At 43.5% G+C, this 15,851-nt stretch overlaps 4 protein-coding genes across 4 annotated transcripts; 1 reads left to right on the top strand and 3 right to left on the bottom strand.

Annotated features, from left to right (window-relative positions):
- Positions 1-8,768: 8,768 nt before the first annotated feature.
- GGS23DRAFT_569206 (Alb1-domain-containing protein) lies at positions 8,769-9,654 on the bottom strand. The gene is made up of 2 exons (XM_051516438.1): positions 9,477-9,654; positions 8,769-9,394 (listed from the first exon to the last, which is right to left on the bottom strand). The coding sequence occupies exons 1-2, from the start codon at positions 9,508-9,510 to the stop codon at positions 8,880-8,882; spliced, it is 549 nt and encodes a 182-aa protein (XP_051371452.1). The 5' UTR covers positions 9,511-9,654; the 3' UTR covers positions 8,769-8,879.
- Positions 9,655-10,244: 590 nt separating this feature from the next.
- On the top strand, positions 10,245-10,519 carry GGS23DRAFT_597064 (mitochondrial outer membrane translocase complex, subunit Tom7; the record flags this gene model as incomplete). Its single annotated transcript, XM_051518565.1, has 2 exons — positions 10,245-10,327; positions 10,414-10,519. The coding sequence occupies 2 exons, from the start codon at positions 10,245-10,247 to the stop codon at positions 10,517-10,519; spliced, it is 189 nt and encodes a 62-aa protein (XP_051371451.1).
- A 600-nt stretch (positions 10,520-11,119) lies between these two features.
- GGS23DRAFT_64124 (vacuolar protein sorting-associated protein) lies at positions 11,120-12,405 on the bottom strand. Its single transcript, XM_051521164.1, has 3 exons — positions 12,299-12,405; positions 11,847-12,138; positions 11,120-11,718 (listed from the first exon to the last, which is right to left on the bottom strand). The coding sequence occupies exons 2-3, from the start codon at positions 11,937-11,939 to the stop codon at positions 11,296-11,298; spliced, it is 516 nt and encodes a 171-aa protein (XP_051371450.1). The 5' UTR covers positions 11,940-12,138; positions 12,299-12,405; the 3' UTR covers positions 11,120-11,295.
- A 662-nt stretch (positions 12,406-13,067) lies between these two features.
- On the bottom strand, positions 13,068-15,179 carry GGS23DRAFT_64111 (cell wall assembly and cell proliferation coordinating protein). The gene is made up of 3 exons (XM_051521163.1): positions 15,011-15,179; positions 14,885-14,937; positions 13,068-14,830 (listed from the first exon to the last, which is right to left on the bottom strand). The coding sequence occupies exons 1-3, from the start codon at positions 15,013-15,015 to the stop codon at positions 13,317-13,319; spliced, it is 1,572 nt and encodes a 523-aa protein (XP_051371449.1). The 5' UTR covers positions 15,016-15,179; the 3' UTR covers positions 13,068-13,316.
- Between the last annotated feature and the right edge of the window lie 672 nt (positions 15,180-15,851).

Below are 15,851 nucleotides of genomic sequence, written 5' to 3'. Positions count from 1 at the left end.
TTTATATTTCTCGGGCTTCCTCCATAGGATACCTTCCGAAACGACGTATTTAAGCGCTTCCTTCTTAAACCGGATCTACCGCTTCTAATATCCTATTAATCGGTCGTTTCTTAATCGATTAAGTAATTAAAATCGCGTAAGAAACGTTACTATTTCTTACGACTTTATCGATTATTCTTCCGGCGGTTATAACGGTAAGGCTTTATCGCTAGATTACTCGACGACGTTAAATAATACGACTATATTTACGTATATTATATTAAGTTATATATTAATAAAGTCCTTTATATCGCCTTCCTATTAATCGTCGTCGTCGTCGCTTAAGCCGCTAGGTTTACGTAAGAAATCGTCCGTAGCGGAATATCTCTTACCGGGTATATATTAAATATCGAAGCTAAATATCTTAATATAAGTTATCTATTTAATAAGGATAACGCCCGGGAGACTAAAGAATCCGTCGTTAAGCTAAGCGATTAATACTTTAGCGTTAGTTTTAAGTACGAAGTAGATGCCGTAAAGGTAGTTTCGAAGCCGTCGTAAGGACTTAACGACTCCTAGATACTTTCGTTTCGTAGCGTCGTAATTTAACTCCGCCCCTCTCTAGATCCTTAACTCGTATCTCGAGGGTTTAAAGTTACCTTTATTATTATCCTAACCTAGTACGTAGCCTTAACCGTTTCTTAATACGTCGACTTTTACGCGGATTAATTATTCGATAGTATAGTTTAAAATAATTAATACCGGTACGTTAATAAGAATAATCTTAAGCGAATTTATAATATATTATTAATCGATACTTTAAATAAAGTATATTTCCTTACGTATTAATACTAAGAGAGGTTTAGCGACTATAGCATAGTAATCGATTTATATTCTAAAGAAAACCGTAATACCGATAAAAGACCTTACTTCGTTTATATTCTTATATAACTTCTACTCTAAGATCTTAACTATCTTCGCTTCCGAGGGCTTCTTATTATTTATACCGTATAAATATCCGACGATTACCGTACTACCTTTATATTAAGTAAACTTAACGGCGCTAGTAGTAATACCGATTAATTCGAAGTTTAGAAGAACGGCGTTAATATTTTCTAAGTATTCTAAGATAAAGCGTCGTATTCCCGGAAAAACCTCTTAGTTATCGTATCTCGATACCGGCCCTTTAATACCGACGTCGTCGAAGAAGGGCTCGCATTTAATAGGAACTAAATCGTAAAGAATTTATATAACGACTCGGAGAAAAGCGGTAACTAAATTCGTCGCGCTTTATAGTAGAGTCGTTATACGTAAAAGGTTAATAAGAGTAACGAACGTAATTAGGTTACGGTTCGTTTCCGTTAGCGTTACCTAGTCGTACCTAGAGAAAAAGTCGACGATTATAAGGATTAGATATATAACGAATTCTTAAGTAAAAGAGTCTCTATGTCGGGATAAGAAGGCGTCGCGAATAATCTAGGCGTTAAGTTTTATCGTAGAGTTAATAAGTCGTAAATTACTATCTTTCTTCTCGATTACGAACTACGTATTTCGATAAGAACCGTAACTTTCTTCTAGGATTTCGTTCTTTAGTCGTATACGTAAGACTTCGATTACTTATTCCTTAAGGGGTATTAAGATCGGGATGCCCTTAGCTTATTAGGCGTTATATAGTACCGTCCTAATCTTATAATCGAGGTAAACCTTAGGTCGAATTTTCCCGATTTTAAAGAAATCCTAGGCTAGGGCTATCTCTCTTCGGTATAGGATCTTAACTAATACGTCTTTCTCCTAATCGGTTAATTCCGTATTTAATAAACCTATTTTAATAACGTTAAGTCTTTCCGTTATTAATCTAATACCTCGGGAATTACTAACGAATCTTAGTATAATATTCTTATAGGGTCTATCGCGCCGTAATATATTTAATAACTCGTACTTCGACTTAACCTCCCTTATTACTTAATCCTTTTAATCGAATATTCCTAGCGGTATCTATCCGTTTAACGGTATATTATCTACGGGTTAAACTTTACGCGACTTAGGCTTATATATAGTATTAACTAAAAACGTACGTTTAGCTTAGTAAGTTAATTCCGAAATAAGGGCTAGGTCTCGCTTATATTATTTCGACTCTTACGTCGTATATCGAATTACCTTCGTAACGGCTTTATTAAAGACGTAAAGGAATTCTTCGTCGCTTAATCTAGCGATCGCTTTATCTCCTTTATCTAAACTAAGTTCGAGGGCCGACGAGTCCTTAGCTTCGGAGATAGGTATTACCTTTATATCGTTATTATAAAGGCGGGTATAATTAATTTTAACTTAGAGGCTAGCGTCGGTTTCTAGGTACTCGGTTAGGAACGCGTTTTTAGGCTTATATACGCTATTAAAGTAGCTTAAGGTATTAATAGCATTTAGTTTTCCTAATCGCCGAGTATAAGGCTTAATAGCGTATCGCTTCTTAAGTTAATAACGAAAGGGATTATTATCCGGGCCGAGCTAAAGTTAACGGTTCCTATAAAGGTACTTCCGTCGAATTCGAGTTTTATACGGGACTAAAAGATAAAGTTTATACTAAGTAATAAAGGATAACTAACGAACCTATCTTTAACGACGTAAATCGGTAAGCGAAGATAATAATCGGTAAGCTAGATAGAACCGTCGATTATTCCTATATATAGGGTCTTTATAGAGGATTTAAAACCTCGCTATATCGCCTTAGTACCGGTTATAAGAAGACGCTACTTCTTTATATAGCTTTCTACGATTATATTAAACTACGTCCCTATATCGATTACCGTAGATACGAGAGCTTCGTTCCCGTTAGGTCTTACGTTAACTATTAGCTTAGGGAAAGGCCGGATATAGTTTTTAATATCCTTTGCGATAATAAAATTTACCGCTATTTTACTCGAAGGGTTAGTAAACGAAGCGGTAGTTTACGGTACGCTAGGTATCTTAACGCTTTTTTCCCGATCCTTTTATACCTATTCTTTTATAATCTTAATAACCTTAGGCTAACCTTCGTTAATCTTTATAGCGCGTATCGTAAGGTACTTAACTACCTATTCCGAAAACCCGGGTATAAACTTAATTAGGTCGTCCTACGAAACCTCGAAGCGTTTCCTGTTATTCTTATTAATCTTATCTAGCTAAAACTCTCTTAGTAGCTCGTTAATAATCTTCGCCTTCTTAGCTAGGTCGTTCGTATTCGAAGTAGCGTTCTTACCGGCTTTAGTCGGTCTACGCCTAGGCTATAACGATAGGACTTCTATATCCTCTTAATCGGGTACTTCTCTTTCGATATTATAGTAGTACGGTAGATCTAGGCCACGTAGCCTTTTCGATGTATATTTATATAAGTCGCGTACTCATATTTTCATTAGCTAGACTTAGACCTATAGATATTACGACCTATAGCTATTTATTCGTTTTTTGCTATGCCTTTCTAGCTATCCTCCTTTTGCTCTTTTCTAGTCCCTCTTTCCTAGCTATCGTTTTAGCTGGCCGATTAATCGATTATAGCTATTTATAGCTATGATCTTGGTTAATCGGTACTAAGGCAGTTATTAGTAGTTAGGTAGCCCTTTTCGTGCCTCCGTTAGCGTGCCTACGCTGCTCCTATTTAGTAGCGACTACTACGGGACTCGAACCCGCAACCTTAGTCTTAGGAGTAACCTTTTGATCGACCGTTTTTGCAGTCAATAGGTTCAGGATACGACGATTAGGAGATTCCCTATTTTTCAGTTAATCAGGAGCTGTTTTCGTGGCTCCAGAGCCGTTTTTCGTGGCTCCAGAGCCGTTTTTCCGTGGCTTTTGGCTTTTAAGCCTTTTCAGGTGGCTGGATCAATAGGAAGGGCAGACAACCATAGCGACCATCAACAACCACGCCCTCCTATCAGCTTTTAATTAGCTTACCTAAAAGCTCGTTCGCCGATTAGCAGGAATCCCTGTTCTCGTTTCTTAGTTATCTCTTTTAAAGGAGCTATGCCCGTTTTTATCTGGTTTTGCCTCCGTTTTTAACAGTACCTAGATAGCAGTTTTTCTCTCAGTTAATCTAACACCGTTACCGCCACCCCCCCTTTTTACAACACGCGCTTAAAGGCATCCGTTCGTTATTAATCAGTTTATTTCAACCGTAAGAGGCTTACCATCCGATTGCCCTTATTTTATCCCTTCCAGCCAGATACGGCACCTAGGGAGGTTTCTCCCTAACCGATAAGGTGCCACGATGCCCTCAATTACCACACGAAGATACCGACAGACCTTATACCCACGAACCTGATCGGGGAACCTACCGATTAACGCGAGAAACCTATAGACGATACCGAAACGAACGAATTAAACAGGATATTAAATAAGAAAGCCTAGGAAAAAAAAATAGTCACAAGTCACAGTCGAGAACAGTTACAGTATTACCCAGAGACCCCTCTTGTCGCCCTTACCGATATATGGTTGGTAGGAAGAGCCAGAGCCCCTAGAACCACGTACAGGGGAGGGATCGAGGGTTAAGGGAAGCCCGGTAGATACTACCGGACGAATAACGGTCATACGAGAACAGTCAGATACGAATCAGAAACGGAAACAGTCGAGCATGAACAGGATATATCAGTCAGTTTACAGGATCAGGATCAGTTAAAAGGATCGGTAACAGTTATAAACGAGAAGGATAGGATTACGTTACATCGTATGGGGATTATTTCTTTCGTTTCTTACGGGAGCTACGCTTGTTTTACCTACCCGTTATAGTTCCTATTTTCCTAACGGATCCCTGTTATTTCTTGATGGCCCTAATGGACCTAGCTCGCTCCTAGTTAATTAGGGTTAATTAGGAATAGGTTAATTAGGTTAGTTTATAGGTTATAGCTCCGCTAGCCTAGTTCTTATTATTAGATCTTTCCTATTTCCTATTAATTATTAATTAAACTAGCTTAGCTCCTAGTTAGTAGCGATTAAATAGGTTCGGGATTAATCAGGAATTAGGTTTAGTTAGGTACGGCTGCAGTTAGTTACCTACCCTACCACCTACTTATTGTAGTTATAATTATCTCCCGTTATTTTAGGATTACCTGTTTTCCTGACTTATCCTGTTGGCCTTTAATTGAACTGGCTAGCTTTTAGTTAATTAGGGTTAATCGGGATTAGGTTGATTAGGTTGTTTAGGATTAATAGGAACGAGAGCCACCGCACTTATTATTAGGAGTTTAATTACTCCTTACGGATTAATTAAACTAGGGAGGCTATAATAGTACGGTAGATCTAGGCCACGTAGCCTTTTCGATATATATTTATATGGGTCGCGTACTTATATTTTCATTAGCTAGACTTAGACCTATAGATATCACGACCTATAGCTATTTACTCGTTTCTTACTATGCCTTTCTAGCTATCCTCCTTTTATTCTTTTCTAGTTCCCCTTTCCTAGCTACCGTTTTAGTTAGCCGATTAACCGATTATAGCTATTTATAGCTGTAATTTTAATTAATCGGTACTAGGCTAGTTATTAGTAGTTAGGTAGCCCTTTTCGTGCCTCCGTTAGCGTGCCTACGCTACTCCTGTTTAGTAGCGACTATTTAATAGCCCGAGCCGTAACCTTAGCCTTAGGAGCGACCTTTTAATCGACCGTTTTATAGTTAATAGGTTTAGGATACGACGATTAGGAGATTCCCTGTTTTTCAGTTAATCAGGAGCTATTTTCGTAGCTCCAGAGCCGTTTTCGTAGCTTTTGGTCTAAATTTTCAGGTTAGGATTAACGGGAGGGCAGATAACCATAGCGACTATCAATAACCTACGCCCTTCCATTAGCTTTTGATTAGCTTACCTAAAAGCTCGTTCGCCGATTAGTAGATCTATCTTATCCTCGTTTCTTAGTTATCTCTTTTAAAGGAGCTATATCCGTTTTTACCCGGTTTCGCCTTCGTTTTTAACAGTACCTAGATAGCAGTTTTTCTCTTAGTTAATCTAACTCCGTTACCGCCACCACCCCTTTTTACAACCTCGTACGCGCTTAAAGGCATCCGTTCTTTACCGATCAGTTTATTTCGATTACAAAAGGCTTACCGATAGCTCCGATCGCCCTTATTTTATCCTTGCTAGCCAGTTACGGCACCTAGGGAGGTTTCTCCTCCCTAACCGATAGGTACTACGATGCCCTTAATTACCACGAAGATACCGACAGACCTTATACCCACGAACCTAATCGGGGAACCTACCGATCAGCGCGATAGACCTATAGACGATACCGATACGAACGAATTAAATAAATATTAAACAAGAGAGCCTAGGAAAAATAGTCATAAGTTATAGTTGAGAATAGTCATAGTATTACCCAGAGACCCCTCTTATCGCCCTTACCGATATATAGTTAGTAGGAAGAGCCTAGAGAGCCCCTAGAACTACGTACAAGGGAGGGATCGAGGGTCAAGGGAAGCCCGGTAAATGCTACCGGACGAATAATAGTTAGAACGGTTAAACGAATCATAGTCGGGCATAAATAGAATATATTAGTCAGTTTATAGGATCAGGATTAGTTAAAAGGATCGGTAATAGCCATAAACGAGAAGGACGGAAATTACGTTACATCGTATGGGATTATTTCTTTATTTCTTACGGGAGCTACGCTTATTTTACCTACCCGTTATAGTTCCTATTTTCCGATTAATTCCTATTATTTCTTAGTAGCCCTAATGAACCTAGCTCGCTCCTAGTTAATTAAGGTTAATTAGGAATAGGTTAATTAGGTTAGTTTATAGTTACAGCTCCGCCAGCCTAGTTCTTATTATCAGGTCTTTCTTATTTCCTATTAATCGTTAATTAAACTAACTTAGCTCCTAGTTAGTAGCGATTAAATAGGTTCGGGATCGGTTAGGATTAGGCACAGTTAGGCACGGTTGCAGTCACCCACCCCACCACCTACTTATTACTGTTGCAATCGTTCCTAGTTAGCCCTATTTCCTAACTTATCCTATTAGCCTTTAATTAAACTAGCTAGCTTTCAGTTAATCAGGGTTAATCGGGATTAGGTTAATTAGGTTTAACAGGAACGAGAGCTACCGTACCTATTACTATTAGGAGTTTAATTACTCCTTACGGATTAATTAAACTAGGGAGGCTGTAGTAGTACGGTAGATCTAGGCTACGTAGCCTTTTCGATGTATATTTATATAGGTCGCGTACTCATATTTTCATTAGCCAGACTTAGACCTGTAGACATCAGGACCTACAGCCATTCACTCCTTTTGCCATGCCTTTCTAGCCATCCTCGTCTTTACCTTTCCAGTCTCCCCTTTCCTAGCTGCCGTTTTCAGCTGGCCGATCAACCGATTACAGCTGTTTACAGCTGTGATCTAGGTCTGATCGGCACTGGGCCAGTTATTGGCAGTTGGGTAGTCCTCGTTTCGTGCCTCCGTCAGCGTGCCCACGCTGCTCCTGTTCAGTAGTTACGGAATAAATTTATACTATCGCTTAATATCTTAGCCGCGCTATCGATACTAGTAAGGATCTCATAAGAGCTAGGACGATTAGATATTTTATCGAGTTATTAGCCTTTAATTACTTATACCTATATTAATATTATAAAAACGTAAGCTTATCTTTCGCCTTACGACTATTATATTAATATATAGCTTACGTTAATAACCTACTATAAGCTCGCTACGAAAGCAAGCGATAGTAAGAAAGTACCGTAATTAAAAGAATACTTATTTAAATAAAGTACGGATTAATAAAGTAATATATAAGTTATATTTATAATCGAAAATAATAAGGAATTAAAAAGGAGCGTATCTAATTAGTTCTAGATATGGCTCTATAGAAGAAAAGAGGAGAGGGAGAGAGCTACTACGAAAGAGTAAGAGAATTTTCTCATATGGTATAAGAGCTCGAATATAAGGAGGAGCGTTACCGGGTACTAACCTAGTAAAGCTACGAAAGGGTCTACGTACGATAGTAATAATATAAAGCGACGTAATAAGAGCCCTTATACGCGTATAACGAATACGATAAATATACTTAATTAAGAGTTACGATATATCTCTTCTATCGGGATATTAAGAAAAGATAATATAGTAGCTAATTAAAAGGATATTCTAAGCTATTAGGAGTATTATATAAAGGCTTTAGTAATTAAAGCGACGAATATATTACCCTAAAGAATTAACGAAGCGAGTAAGGCTCGAGCTAACCTAGGACTTCTATTAGGAGGGTAGCTAAGTTAACTATCGCGAGCCTTTCGGTTAAGTTACTATTATTATTTAGCTAAGCTCGTTATCGCGAGCCTAGCTAGGGGATATATTACGTAAAAAGCTACCTATATATAGCTCCTTACTTCTTCTTTTGTTACTCGCTTACCTAACATAGCTCCTAGCTCGCTTATATAACATAGCTCGTAGCTCCTTATTATCTATATATAGGTAGCTCGTATTTCCTTTATTCATCTCCTTCCTTCTTAAATAGTTAGTTAATTTACCTTCTTCTTCCTACCTTTTGTTACTTCTAAGAAGTAACCTTAGTGCCTACATAGCTCTCCCGATCTACGTAATATAATTATATATATTTTAATTTATAAATATTATAATTATATGTTAAATTATATATTTCTTTTTTAATTACTCTTTTTATATTTTAATTTAATTTAAAAATCTTTACTATTATAGTTAGCTCGTTAATAGGTTATAGTTATGTATAATTATAATCTTACTTAATTAGTACTTAGCTTATTACTAATAGCTAAGTTGTTTCTTTTTACCTAAGTTCTCTTTATAACATGCTTATATTAAAGAAATTGAGTTTAATATTTTATTATAATCCTACTATATTACTATAATAAAAAAACGACAGCTGTTCTATTTCCGTATACGCCCCGGAGGTTATAGGTAGATTAATTTAATTACGAAACTTCAGACTTTCATACTGTTCTGTTCTCCCTCTCCTCTCGTTTCCTTTAGCTCTTGGTTTGTATGCCTTGCTGATACGATCGTGGCGTCGCCGAGAACCTGCAAGGAATCCATTTCCTCCTTTGCTTCAGAAACTTCCTTGTTGTCCCTGCTCCTTGCTATCTCCCGATGTGTCCGCTTCTCGGCTGGTATGTGATCGTTGATCTCATCCCAGGCCCTCCTTCTCGCTTGGGCCGTCTGTGCCTGTCCCCTGCTCTTTGCAATCTTCCGCTCCATCCTCTCCATTACTATAATAGCACGGTCTTGTTCCTTCTCGTGCCGTCTCCGAGCTTTAAAGCTTAGGCTTTTGCTTTTCTTTGCCTTCTTGCACACACCAGCTCCATTGTGTATCGACAGCACAGAAGGTCGGCTGTGGACCGATTCTGCAGGAGGTTGGATTCCCTTTAGAGACTTATCTGTGTTGATGCTGGGAGAAGTTGCGCGCCTTGCTGCTCGGGAATGGATTGAAGAGCCCAAATCTAGGAGTCATTTTGATACATTATCAGCTATTCGAACTTGCGTCGGAAAAGGCAGGCAATGATAAGTTTAGATTTTACTCACTGTTCCTTCTTCCTGATATCGCGCCTTTAGCCATGGTTGCTTAGGATTCGTATCTTAGCTAGAAGAAGGTGAAAACAATTGCTTGTTAGTGTCAACCATAGAGACCGGCACAAAGGTATTAATATCTTTCAAAGCTTTAAATAAGAGACTCAAATTTTATATATATTAAAAAAAGAAATAAAAAGTTTATAATAAGAATAATTATTTATATAGCTCATTTATATATTGAATAAAAATTTTAAACTTAAACATATTAATTTTAAAATAATTTTCAAATGAAGATTATTTATACATTTTACTATTTATTTAAATTAATAGTATTAATATAATTTATATTGTTAGTAATAATATATAAATTACTAATATATTAATAAAATTAATATATAAAAATATTAGTAATTCTTTTTATCTTTATTAGTTATAAAATCTATAAAATGTTAAATCAATTTATAAAAATAAAATAAATAAATATTATAAATATTAAAGTTTTAAATTTAAAATAATTAAAGTAATTTTAAAGTAGTATTTATATATTAAGATAATTTAATTAATATGTTTTGTTATTTTGCCTATTTCTTTGGCAAAAATTTTCCATTACGTAGCCTTTGTTTGTTTTATACTACCCTCTTCGATTGTGTAGGCAATGTTCTGTCGTCTAGATAATTATATCCAGGCTGGACGGACACTTCGCGATATTGCCGAACGCACTGCTACCTCCTCGTCCTTATTACCAGTCAAACCTTACCAGAGACCAACCGACTCGTCATCATGGCCGGCCTATTCACTCTTTCGGAAGAGTCGAAGGAGCGCATTGGGAAAATCATTGATATCGGGAGAGTTGCCATGCATTAGTACGAGTCACCTCTTTCTTTGACTAGCTAACGGTAGACGGGCTGTCGTCGCAGGAATGTTCCACCTACTGACATTTGTCCGCCAGCGGCTATCTACCTCTGATACTCTACCTTGGTATGCTTTACCACCACCAACAATTGCACTGGCACCAATACGCTTCTGCAGCCGAGCCGAGATCTGACTGGGAGTAAAAATAGGCTACACACGCAGCGACCCACGACCCTCAATCATCCGGTCCGTATATCCTGATCCTAAATCTACGATCGACATTACCTTGCGACGCTACTGACTCGAAGCATAGGCTGCTGTCCCCCCTCTCCTAGTTGCATGCGTAACGGGATTACTGGACTTGTTCGCTCATCATGGGTTCGCTCAAGCATTCGTGAAAATAGCATCGGATTTCCGGTAATACGCAGTGGGAGAGACCGGCACTACGGGGAATCTATACCGAGCACCAATGTTCCGTCCCCTGTGCCTGATCCGTGTATAGTATAACGAATAGAGCCCTGCGTACCACTCCGTATAGCGATTTGTTCCCTCAGGATGAGAGCCTCGACCGAACTGGGAGCCGATCGCGGAAAGGCATAGAATGAGATTTGATATGCACAAACGCATTCCATGAACTGCCGTAGCTATGGTGAGACGGTTGAGGCGAGGGAAGAACGATTAAAAGGGGCAAATACTGTAGAATCCCGAGAAGTACTATCTAGCTAGATTAAGCGGCCTGAGCCCAGTACAGATTCCAACGTTGTAGCTGAGCCTGCCATAGGATACAATGGATCAGTCTTCGTCTTCCTTCTCGAGGACCCTCGAGTGCCCTTAGAGGAGAGAGCACAGGTGATGCCTCCTCCCAGGCTATACATCAATATGAACCACGCATCGCCCGTTATTCTACCCCTCGTTATTCCGTCGCACATTGAGCAATAGACCGTCCGGGGCGTTCCGCGTGCTACCTATGATGCGGACGTCAGAGGGACAAATTGTAGCTATACTCATCCTCGATGTTCTGGCTGATCCACAGGACGACGGAGCTCAGCATGACGAGGGCGTTGGCGACGACGTTCTCAATGCCCATGGTCTTCATCGGCCAGTCTACATCACGCACGACAAACTTGAGCACGAACACGGTGACGCCGCCCGCCATGCCGCCCGCAAGAGCGGCAAACCCTAGGAAAAGCACCACGCGCGCCTTCCAGGCCACGCCGGACCCCGAGTAGCTGAAGGAGTCTGCCGACAAGCGCGCCTTCTCCACCGAGTTGATGATCAACATCCCCAGGGAGCTGAAGATGAGCGGCAGCCAGTCGATGAACGTCACGTGCACGTCCGACCCATTCAGGAGCGACTTCGACCACGCCGCCGCGTCGATCATGATGTAGAAGGCCAGGGAGAACTGTGGACGGAGAAGGAGGGATCGGGATACCGGTTAGCTGATTGCTCGGACAAGAAGACGTCAGACGCGGAGGCGGGATGGGCGATCGGGGAGAGTTGAGTAGGATGGTCTAGATGTCTGTAACGCACCAAAGCACCCGCGGAATAGACCCCGGCACTGCGTGCCCAAGCGCTGTTGAGCCAGGCTGGCCTAGGGAATTTCCAGAGACGGCCCTCATCCATGGTTCTCGGGGAGTCGATCGGTCGATGGTGGGTGAACGGCGGAGGTGATCGGAAGACGGGTGCGGAACTCGACGATACGCGCGGTACAAAGGGAACAAGAAGGGAAGGGAAAAAAACACGGGATGATCACTTGGGTGGAGAGTTCAGTCGACAGCGTTGCGGCACGTTGGCAGGTCGGGTGAGCGAGATCGCGCTTAAGCTATACCTCGGTGTTAGATGGGGCTCGAGGTTACAGGACCAACTGGAACGAGACTGGGGAATGCTGAGGCAGATCAGCCTCGTCAGAGCAGGCACGTGATCCCGCAGGGGCCTTGCCCGTCCGTTTGCCGTGCTATCCAGAGCATGTACCATGCACTTACAAGACGTACAAGCCAGCACCTAAGGTACCTCCCCAGATAGGTACCTAGGTACGTTCAGTCAGTACGCCGAATGGCGGTCGCAAAGCCTTCTCTCCTCGTAGTTAAGGGAGGCATGTCTCTTGACGAGATGGGGTCCGGTGCCTTTGTGCATATACATATATTGGGTGCGTGCAGGTACCGTGTCTTGCCATACATCGTCAGGGGGGAATGCGATAAACGGCCGGCCCTACTCGGCGGGAATAGGTCCCTGCGTCCTGACTGTCCTCCTCGCTATGCGCTTCCGGCTCGTATTCCCGTTCATAATTGATATTAAAAGCTGCTCAGCTCTGCCGCTATCTATGCCTTCGTACCCCGTCGCAAGCTGGCTCGTCCTGGCAGCGCTTCGTAGTGCCGTTGCGTGGCGAAACGTGGCCGGGCCGAGCATGCTACCACCAACGCCTACAGTATTAGAATGCGGTTTTCCTGAACGCCTAATCCAGACTATCGGCGGCGTGAACAACCCCCTGCCCCTCCTTTCCTAGGATGCTTATAGAGACTACCCTCCCATCAATGATACCTACACCTGCAAATGCAACCGCTACCAGCATGCCCACCACAGCTTTCCTTGGTAAACTTGACCAGTTTGATCGAGTACGTTCGCTACGCACGTCAGCGGGGAAGTCCACTTTAGGATTTGCTCTTGAAGAGATCTGGAGAGCAACAGATGTCTTCCTGAAGCCGGGACCCTGGAAATTGTCTGACTGCCGTGACTACTGTGACGAAGCCCCGTAACGTCGACGGGATGATCCGGTCCCAGGACCTTGTATTACGCGAGAGACTGTTGTATGCAGGCCTTGGTGGTAGGGATCGCGGGCGTTATCAGAAGAGGATCCCTTCGCATGGCTGCATGTGGTTGCGTGCAGAGCTGTTCCCATCCACTTCTGGCCCATGTCCGGGCGTTGAATACTACCCGTTGCTATCCATTCGACACTTCGCCGTAGTAGGATTATCTGCTTTTGCAGGTCCACGAACAGTTGGATCAAATTTCAATCGTCTTCATGCCGTCATCCATTCCCTGGTCACCATCACCAACGACCGTAGCGGTGTGAGGGGGAATCGAATCTTTCCCTGTAGCTTCCGCCCCAACGGGAACTTGTACATCCTGTTTTATCTCGTCGCTTGGCCGAGGCGTCTCGACTTCAACAAGCTTGGGTTGCTTTACGCCATTGTTGCTAGGGTGGGAATCAGGAGTCGATATTTCCTCGGTGACGCGCGCAAGTGCGGCGGGCTTCCCAAAGCCTGGGCGAACAGGACTGCCAAGTGGCGACGGGTTGCTCAGTCGCTGCAGTGTGCGCCCGCGAGGTTCTCCAACGCCATCCGCAGGACCGGCGTAAGGGGACCCCCCCGGAGAAGTTGCACTACCAACGAGAACGGACCTACGCTTCGCCACCACCTTGGCGCTGCGTCCATGCTTCTGATCCATCCTCCACCGCAATATATCAAAATAAGACGGTTCGACGCGGCTCGTCTTGAATTCACGTAGCTTGAGCTCGTTCGAGTCCTCGTTGACGAACCACTTCCCGCTATTAAGATCATCCGCGACTATGCCAAGAAAATGGGCCCAAGATTTCGCAACCACGTACTTCGTGTCATAATCCCGGCCGAACAAGATGATCTGGCCCCAGGTACCGGTTAACCCGGGGGCGAGGTCCACAGCAAGGTTGTTGCCACCCCAATCTCGCACGAGAGGGATCCAGGCGGGATGCGCGTACGACCGCTGAACGGCGCCTTCGGGCACGGAGTCTTGACGAGCTTGAAGCTCCTGTCTCCACGAGTCTTTCTGGGAACCGGGTGAGCCGGGGGCGGACTTGGAAGAGGACGCTTGGTTACTCCCGCCAAATGCCTTGGATGGTACAGCGGGCTTCGCGACCGACGACTCGAGGAGGTACTGCTGGTTGACTTTTCGCCATTGATCCCATTCTTGGACAATTTCTTCGCAGTCGAGAAGCATAGAGCTAAAAATGATCCCGGTTGGTCTGCCGCCACGTTCCTGCCCATCATGAACCGCTAGAGAATCCCTCACATCCTGTGGTAGCGAGCAGTCGAGTTGATGTTCCAGCTCATTCAAATCGTTGTCTGTGCAGCCCTCGCACAGTTGGTCGAAGAGTTCAGGATAATTCTCCTCCGCCCATTTATCTATCCGTTTCCACGAGTGGACCACTGGGGGTGCTGGGGGTCCACCATCTGAAAACGACTGCATCGGAATCTCACCGGGGCTACTGACGGTCTCAAACCCATCATCTTTGAGACTCTGTCGCTGGGCGTTGGAAGATCTCAAGCCCGGAGAGTATGGGCCGTTGGAGCCGGGTGATAGCGGAGAGGGGTGAAGGGACGTTGCGCCGTCTACGCCGGCAGATAGCCGACCCAGTTCGTCGACATACGGAGATGTGATGTCAGCGCGGGACTCCGAGGCAGTAGCCACCGAAGTGAGGGTGCTCTGCCTGTTCAGAGGTATGTGGCGGCCAGTGCGATGGGGAGAATCGTAGGTGGAATCTAAACGACAGGATTAGAAGCCGCTAAACAGGGCCACAGGCTTAGTAGACTCACGTCGATCGTTGGTGGTCATCGCATGCCAGAACGAGCGAAAGGCACCTCCGAGCCTTGATTACCCCATCATGTTAGCCGGCTTGAAATGCGAGGGGGGTGGGGTCAGGGTAGAATAGGTGGACGTACGACATCTTGAAAGCGTGCTGTGTACACGTAGTATTGGTTACCTGCTGCGATATTCCAGGGCGGTGAGATGCGACAGTAGCCGGCACGGAAATCCAGCAATTGAGAATTTGTATTCGACGATATTATGTCGGGCAACTTGGCGAGCGATCGCGCGATGGCGCAAGGGAGAAGAGAATGGCAGGCAGACAGACTATAGACGCAGACGTGTCCCGACAGGAGGAGCGATCGCGCATGCCCGAATGAAGACAACGTGAGCTGCTGGAGAGGTGCCGGGGAACGGAGGAGCGCGAGGGTGATGGAACAAATTAATGGAAGAATGACAGCGTACGTTCCACGGTCCCCCTGTCGTAAAAAAAAAAGGGGCTTGGCAGGATGGATCGCAGCGGTAAGGAACAAGCACCAGACTCTTCTTCTTACCCCTTTTTGTTCCGATGTTGAGGCGCCGATGGCTAGGCCACCACACCCCTCTTTCCCACGGAGAACTGGCCAGCTAGAACAGCTGAATGAGATGTCGGTTCGAGGCGAGAAGTGATTGGATTTCGAGCAGGTTGCTTGCTGGCTGGCTCACTTTCGGGTATCGGGTCTCCGAGCACTACCGGTTCCGGCTCTGGCCTGGGAGATGAGGAGCGAAACTTTTCGTATAACGAGCGTAATGCTGGAGTGTTTGCCGTGTACAATAGCTGGGGTTGTCGTCAGGAATGAGGAGAGAGAAAATAAAAAACGAGCGAAGCTACCAAGGTAACGAACAAGAGGAAGAGAGAATGATTTTGTTTCCTAACCCTGAAATGGAGTTGGACGTAGGCTGGGCATGGAGGGTCGAAGGAAGGCCGCGCTTAACGCA

This window comes from Durotheca rogersii, assembly GCF_024521655.1.
Source record: "Durotheca rogersii strain YMJ 92031201 chromosome Unknown GGS23scaffold_11, whole genome shotgun sequence".
NCBI lineage: Eukaryota > Fungi > Ascomycota > Sordariomycetes > Xylariales > Xylariaceae > Durotheca > Durotheca rogersii.
The sequence above is the reverse complement of the archived record's forward strand: the minus strand, read 5'-3'. Positions and strand labels throughout refer to the sequence as shown.

Excerpts from the sequence above, each read along its gene's own strand:
- GGS23DRAFT_569206 (XM_051516438.1), bottom strand. The coding sequence starts at position 9,510 with ATGGCTAAAGGCGCGATATCAGGAAGAAGGAACA. Across the intron at positions 9,395-9,476 it reads GATATCAGGAAGAAGGAACA|ATTTGGGCTCTTCAATCCAT; the intron begins GTGAGTAAAATC and ends AATGACTCCTAG.
- GGS23DRAFT_64124 (XM_051521164.1), bottom strand. The coding sequence starts at position 11,939 with ATGGATGAGGGCCGTCTCTGGAAATTCCCTAGGCCAGCCTGGCTCAAC. Across the intron at positions 11,719-11,846 it reads TCTATTCCGCGGGTGCTTTG|TTCTCCCTGGCCTTCTACAT; the intron begins GTGCGTTACAGA and ends CTCCGTCCACAG.
- GGS23DRAFT_64111 (XM_051521163.1), bottom strand. Across the intron at positions 14,831-14,884 it reads GATGACCACCAACGATCGAC|ATTCCACCTACGATTCTCCC; the intron begins GTGAGTCTACTA and ends CCTGTCGTTTAG.